Raw genomic sequence first — 7446 nt, forward strand, 5'->3', positions numbered from 1 at the left:
ATTTAAGTATGAGTCGGCATTTTGGGTCTTCAACTACATGGGACCAAAGTCACTCATCCTGTACCTCCCCGGCTAACAGGTCCCTGTGAAAAGGAACAGCGGAACCCACAGTTGCCTGTGCCCTAGGGCCTGGCTTCCTGCCACCTCAATCTGCATGCCCAGATACATGAGGAAACCAGAATGACCTGTTATGTCTTATGTCTTCATTACTGACTCTAGTATGAACTCAGCGTGACAGCAGAGCCAAACCTGCCTGGGAGGCAATCGTGCCATTGATCCTCACGTGGGCATGAATTCCCAATTTGGCTGTGAAGAGGAAGCACATGGATGCATTGTCATTCCTGATATTTTGTCTAGGGGCTCAAACAACTCTGAATAATTGTACCCCTCCTCCTGACTCTTCTCCGTGTCCCTTCTTCAAAGCCCCTCTGTTACAAAGCATTAAACAATTTTCTGTTAGGATGGGAATGATCTGGTTTGTCCTAGCTACTAAGGAACTGAAATTTCCATTCAGTTTTAACTAACTTGAAGAAGTAGTGGCTGTGTACTGGGGGAGGCGGCAACTAAACTTGCTTTTTTCTTCCTGCAATGTTGTCAATATTTCTTACCTGCCACGGAACTCTGTTTTAAGCAATACTTCTATGTGTTTATATGCTTGTGTGTGTATGAGTTCATAAATATGAATATGTACATATGTGTGGCATTTGGGGGACACTCTTGAGTTGGTTCCTCGGGTTGGAGTGGGGGTAGGGGTGGGGCCTCTCTTGGTGACCTGAAAATTGGCTGAGATGGCCACGCTTGTCGGCCAGCAAGCCTCCAGGGCTTCAGCTGCCTCTGCTTTCCGTGGCTCTGGAAACTTCCAGAGGTTCTAGGGATTTGAGCCCAGGTCCTCAAGCTCGTGAGGCAAGTCGTTTATTCACTGAGGCATCTCTCTGGCTGTTTGGGTGCTTTTTCTGAATATCGGGGTGCTCTTTCTCATCCTCAGCCTTGTCTATGTGTCTGCAGCCTGCTTCTGGGTGGGAACTGTGCCTACCCAGTGATGTATTGTGTCTAAAACACTTGAGGAGAGGAACTGAGAGGCAGATCTTTTCGGAGAAGACATCCGTGGTTGTTCTATCACACAGGCTGACTGGAGGAGCCCCAATGTTGCTCTGCATGCCTTCTCTTAAAAATTAATTTAGGAAAAAAAAATCCCATTATATCCCTCTCCTGGCCTGCTAGGAAACAAAAGATGGAAATGTAAGAACATAACGATCTTCCCCTTCTCTGAAGTAGGAAATCTGGGGACACGTGTTTCCCATCTGCCTAAAGAAGAGCGCAGGTGTGCATATGAAGGGAGAACTCAGTCAACACTCTCTTAACAATTAGTCAACCAGACTGAGAATATTTTAGCCACGGTGGAGTGGGCCCATGATCCCAGCGTTCAGGACATGGAAGCAGGAAGACAGAAGTTCAAGGCCATCTTCATGGGAAAAGTAAGTTTGAGGCAAGTCTGGGATACATGAGACTTTATATCAGAGAGAGAGAGAGAAATTCCAACTTTTAGAGTATGTCACAAGGCTACTGTAACAGTGCTGAGTCCTCCCCTTCTGGGATCTCCACCATCTTACCGTCTGGTGGCACAGCTAGAATGGAGCCTCTGGTCTGTTGTGTCTGCTTCTATCTCCAAAGCTCCTGGGACTGAGTCAGGTAGCCTTGTTCAGGCTCTTGAGGAGCAAAGAAAGATATAAAATGCCCTGAAGAAGGATATGGCTAAAACTAATGCAGGTAAGAACAGATGTAAGTAGAGCCAAGCAAAGCACGAGAGAGCCAGACCTGGAAATGTCCGACCTGCTTCCGTTAATGTTTAGCCAACACAAGGCCCAGAGTGACCCGCAGTGATTCTGTGCATTTAAAGAAGCTAGGCGCCTCCTCTAGTGGGAAGTCAAAACCAGCTCTTGGCGCCTAAAGCTGGCAGGCAACACGTCAGGTGACCTCACAGGATGACCCTCAGTCTGCTCTGCATGCTGTTCCGAGGACATCTTCTTTATTTTATGGGAGTTCTTTACCCTGAAGCTACGAATTAAAAAATCATTTTTAAAGCCTTAAACTTGTGACTAAAACCAGAGAAATTTTCTTTTTCCTTTTTTTTGTCTTAGGTTAAAACCACTGTCTGAGCATTGCCTTTTTTCCCCCTAAGTACCCAACTCTTACCATGTCAATGTAATAGACTGATAAATAAAGGTTTTTGGGTTTTGTTGTTGTTGTTGTTGTTGTTGTTGTTTTCCTTTTTCCATGTTGGTTGGACTCCCCAGATGTCTAGAAGCTTTTGCTAAGAAATACCTCTTAAATCTTCTCCCAGAAGCTGCTAGAGCCCCAAGGTTTGACAAATCCACGGTCACAGATGCTATTTTCACAAATATAAAAACAATACGGTTGTCCTAATGCCATGTTCCTTTAGCCCACGCTACTTCTTTGCCCTCACTTATAAGTATGACTATGTTTGTCTTCAGCCCTAAGCAGGAAGTATTGATTATCTATTGCTCATTTCTTTAAATCCGATTCATTCCTTAAGAAGGATTTCAGGCCAGTCCCTCGAGATTGACAGCATATCAACATAAGCCCTGCTAATCACCCCTGGATCCCTGGCAGAATTGCAGTGCTGCTTTTGGGTTCTGGCCCAGCCACCAGCTGCCTCCTGCAGACCCAGATCCCAGTGCAGAGCCACTCCCTGGATCACTGATTGCCTGCCCAAAGATGCTTCCTTCCAGCACCCAGATCCCCCATAACCAGATTTCTTACATGACAGTCTGCTCCACAGAACATTTGATCAAATTTCCTTTTTCCAACTCTCTTAGGGGGGAAAGAAAGCACGTAGCCACGTCACATTTCATGTTCACTTGATGCTCAGAGAAAAAATAATTCATAACATGCAATTCGTGGAAGTGATGATGATTATGACTTTCTTGTGGGAAATATTTATCCAAAATTTTCATCGAGTTCTCTTCAATGTTGACACAAAAGGACTGAGCACAGATTGCTCAGTGTAGGTGGGGTTTTTGTTTGGTTTGGTTTGGTTTCTGTGTTGGTGCTTTGCTTTTTTTTTTTTTTTCCTTTTTTTTTTTTTGTATTTTATTTTTTTCTTATCAGTTACATTTTATTAACTCTGTACCCCAGCCGTGTCCCGATCCCTCATTCCCTCCCAGTCCCTCCCTCCCTCCCTCATCTCCACCGTGCCCCTTGCCAAGTCCACTGATAGGGGGGACCTCCTCCCCATTCATCTGATCCTGTTTTATCAGGTATCTTCAGGACTGGCTGCAAAGCTCTCCTCTGTGGCCTAACAGGACTGCTCCTCCCTTGGGGGGTGGGGATGCCAAACAACCAGTCATTGAGTTCCTGTTAGAAATAGTCCTTGTTCCCCTCACTATGGGAAACCAATTGGTTACTGAGCTACCACAGGCTACATCTGAGCAGAGGTTCTAGGTTACATTCATACATGGTCCTTGGTTGCATGTCAGTCTCAGAAAAGACCCTGTGCCCAGATATGTTTGGTCCTTGTGGAGCTCCTATCCTTTCCTCATCAGACTAACTCCCCTTCTTTCTTATGATTCCCTGTACTCTGCCAAAGGTTTGGTCATGAGTCTTTGCTTTGAAAACACTGCTAGTTAGCGCACTTTCCAATGCACTCAGTAGACTCCTGCCATACGTTCAATGCACATCCCATCTGTCATTCTAAACGAGGATTGATGCTTTGCTTTTTTTTATAACAACTTCCTTTAGCACAGGCACTCTCCTTGCTCTCACTTGTAAATACAAATATATTTATGTCTAGTCCTAGCTGGACTTCCTCCAAACAAGGCCACAGCTCCTAATTTTTCCCAAACAGTTCTACCAGTTGGTGACCAAATATTCAAATAGATGGATGTCATTCTCATTCAAACCCCCACATACAGGTTGGGAAGTGGGGGTGGATCTTGAAGGAGTTGTGGGGGAATGAATGGATCGTGTAAAATTCTTAAAGAATTAATAAAAGTGTTTTTAAAAGAAACATTCTGAAGATGATTCAGGTATAATCAGTCATAATGACAAACATTTAGATTAATATTTTAATTTAAAAAAATACTTGTATTATTTTCTTGAGAATTTTGTACAATATATTTTGATCGTGTCTTCATACCACTCTTTCCTCTAACACCTACCCCACCTCTCTGATGGCCCCCTTCTGAAGCTAAACATGGCTGCTCTGAGTTCAGGAATGCAGAGCCCCTGTCATGTCCAGAAGACACGGTTGCAGTCCAGTTGTCTCTGAGCTCTCTCTCACAGCAGTTCCATCACCACCCAGGGTGCAAGGAGAGTTTTGGGAGTCAGGGTGTGATACAGATGTCCTGTTTGTGGATGAGCACTCCGCTGACAGTTATGCTCTGCACTTTGACCAGTTAGGAGTTCCTGTGTTAGCCACTGACCTCTCTGATGAGGACAGAGAGCTGCACTAATCTATGGGTGGAGAGAAAGGACACTAGAGAGACACCAAATAGAAAGTCTGTACTGCTTAACTGTGACTTCTTACTTACCTTCTTCCCAGCATTTAGTAACTTCTGTTATACTTTATATTCCTATGGATTTGCCTATTCCTGATTACTTTTATTTTTATTTATTTATTTTACAATTTATTCATTATGTATCTCGATGAAGCCCCCTCCCTCATCTATTCCCATTCCCATCCTCCCTCCCTCTTTCCCCCTATCCCCTTCCCCTAGTCCACTGAAAGGGGGAGTTCTCCTACGCTGCCATTTGCTCATAGCTTATCAAGTCTCATCAGAACTGCCTGGATCCTCTTCCTCTGTGTCCTGGCAAGACTGCATCACCAGGGACAAGTGATCAAAGATCAGGCAATAGAGTCCATGTCAGAGACAGCCCCTGCTCTCCTTACTTGGGAATTCACATGGAGACTGAGCTGCCAATTGGCTGTATCTGAGCAGGGGGTCTAGGTCCTCTCCATGCATGGTCCTTGGTTGGTTCATCAGTCTTTGCAGGACCACCTAGGCTCAAATTTTTTAGCTTTGTTTGTCTCCTGGGAGCTATGCAGAATCATACAATAGTTGTTCTTACACATCTTGCTTACTTCATGAAACATGTAGAGGAGAACTTTATTCCTCTTTATAATTGAATAATATTTCATTGGACACAGGGACCACATTTTGATCGTCTGTTCATCTGTTCGGTGGTACTTGACTTGAATGCCTTTGGCCACCGTGAGCTCTGTTGCTGTGTGATCTCACACACGAGTGCATGTCTGGGTTCCTGTTTTCAATTATTTTGGGAATATGTACAAGGATTAGGAGTGGAATAGCTGGGGTGTGTGTGGGAATTCTGTGCTTAGCTTGTTGATGAACCTACAAACTATTTTCCCAGGGGCTCTCTGACACCATGGCCCATCCTCCAGTGCGCTCCCTTATACTCTCAGAATGCCACTGCTTGGTTTCTCACTCACACGTCATCTTAAATACATCTCTTCAAGTCCTTTGCCCATTTCTTTTTGTTTTTCCTTTTAGAGATTTATTTTATTTATTTTATTTTATTTATTTTTTATTTATTTATTTAATTGCATGTATGTAGAGTTGGGGTATATACACGTGAATACAGTTACCTGCAAAGGCTAGAAGAGGGCGGGCATTATAGGGAGTTTTGAGCTGCTATGTGGAAAATAGAAAGTGAACTTGGGTGCTCTGGAAGAACAGCTTTTAAACACTGAGCTTTCTCTTTAGCCCATTTCTTTTTTCTTTCCATTTTTGTTTTCAAGACAGGGTTTCTCTGTATAGCCTTGGATATCCTGGACTCACTTTGTAGACCAGGCTGGCCTCAAACTCACAGAGATCCACCTGCCTCTACCTCCCCGAGTGCTGGAATTAAAGGCATGTGTCACCACCACCCAGCTCATTTGCCCATTTCTTAAACCTAGCCATTTGGTTTTGGTTGTTGAACTGTCAGAGTTCTATGTATATTCTAATATCCCATTCTATGTTGTTTCTTCTTCTTCTTCTTCTTCTTCTTCTTCTTCTTCTTCTTCTTCTTCTTCTTCTTCTTCTTTTTTTTTTTTTTTTTTTTTTTTTTACAGATTTCAGGCTTTATTGGAGATGAGACAGGCCGGGGCAGCTCCTCCACCAGGAATGGGCTTGCACTGAGACAGTATTGACCTTTAGGGTGATTCTAGGGAGCATGAGTTCAGGGCAGACCTCAAACCAGAGAAAAGGACTGTGACATTGGGTTAGGGTACAAGTGGAGAAGGGGAAAGTGGAGAGAATGAAGAGTGCATGGGCTTGACTAGGTCAGGGCTGAGGAGATGGGGCTGACTGACAACGGTGGAAAAGGGAGTGGGAAGGAGAGAGAAGTAAGAAAAGGAAGGTAGCAGAGCAGAAGGCCAGCTGTCCCCAGGACCCGAGGAGTCCCTAGGGTAGACAGGTGGGTTCTCCTTGTGAGTGCCAGCGTGGCAGGGGCCTACTTGTTAGACCAGTGGGCCATCTTTGAAAACACAGGTGTTGGGAGGAAGAGGCTACTCTTCATGTAGGCAGAGATTTTCTTCAGGCCCTCAAAGTGGGCCAGGAAGTCCTTCAGGTTTGGGAAGGTGTTCAGGCACTTGGGCTCAAACATATGGTACTGGTCAAGGATGTCATAAGCGAGAAAGTCCACATAAGTAACCTTGTCCCCTGCAAACCATGGCCGCTTGCCCAGGAACTCAGAGTAGAGCTTCATCTTCTCAGGGATGGACTTCAAGAACTCTGGCTTCTGCTTCTCAAAGTCCGGGTTGTAACACAGGATGATGAGCTGCATGCAGTTGTCCATGACCTGGTTCTCCACAATGTCTGCACGAATCCTCTCCTCCTCTGTCTCCCCATACAGGTTGTGCTTGCGGGCAAGGTAGCACAAGATGGCGTTGCTCTGGGTGATCTTGTGTGACCCATCAATTAAGTAGGGCAGATTGGGAAAGTCCAGGCCCAGCTTGAACTTCTCATTCAGCCACTGGCTTCTGTCGAAGTTGGGGGCGTCCCCCATGGTATATCTCTTCTCTTCATAGCTTGAGTCTGTGTATTCCAGGAGCAGGCAGACTGGGTGTGTTAGACCGTGGACGTTCCAGTATCCCAATAACATAGGCATGGTGCTGGTGCTGGCGCTGGGTAGGGTGAGCTTCTCAGACTGGCTTCAGCAGCGTTGTCCTGTGTGCTTGCACGAGCTGTGACTTTATACAGACTCCGTTTCTTCATTTTCTTAGTAATGCCACTTGAGTCAGAAAAAGTATTTAAGTTTGATGAAAACTCTAATTCATCTATTTTCTCTTTTATTGCTCACGTGTTATGTGTCAAAGCTACGAATCCACTGCAACCTCAAATTCATGAGGATTTATCCTGTTTCCTTACATGTGATGTGAAGAAGAGCCCAACCTGTCCTCTTGCAGATAGCAACCTGGGTGCA

General features: G+C 44.9%; 1 protein-coding gene across 1 annotated transcript; it reads right to left on the reverse strand.

Annotated features, from left to right (window-relative positions):
• Positions 1-6157: 6157 nt before the first annotated feature.
• On the reverse strand, positions 6158-7146 carry LOC129690366 (glutathione S-transferase Mu 1-like). The gene has a single exon (XM_055626016.1). It carries the CDS (start codon positions 7129-7131, stop codon positions 6475-6477), a length of 657 nt encoding a protein of 218 aa, XP_055481991.1. The 5' UTR covers positions 7132-7146; the 3' UTR covers positions 6158-6474.
• Positions 7147-7446: the final 300 nt, after the last annotated feature.

This window comes from Psammomys obesus, unplaced genomic scaffold, assembly GCF_907164565.1.
Source record: "Psammomys obesus unplaced genomic scaffold, mPsaObe1.curated_primary_1811, whole genome shotgun sequence".
NCBI lineage: Eukaryota > Metazoa > Chordata > Mammalia > Rodentia > Muridae > Psammomys > Psammomys obesus.

Coding starts and splice junctions, on each gene's coding strand:
- LOC129690366 (XM_055626016.1), bottom strand. CDS start 7,131: ATGCCTATGTTATTGGGATACTGGAACGTCCACGGTCTAACACACCCA.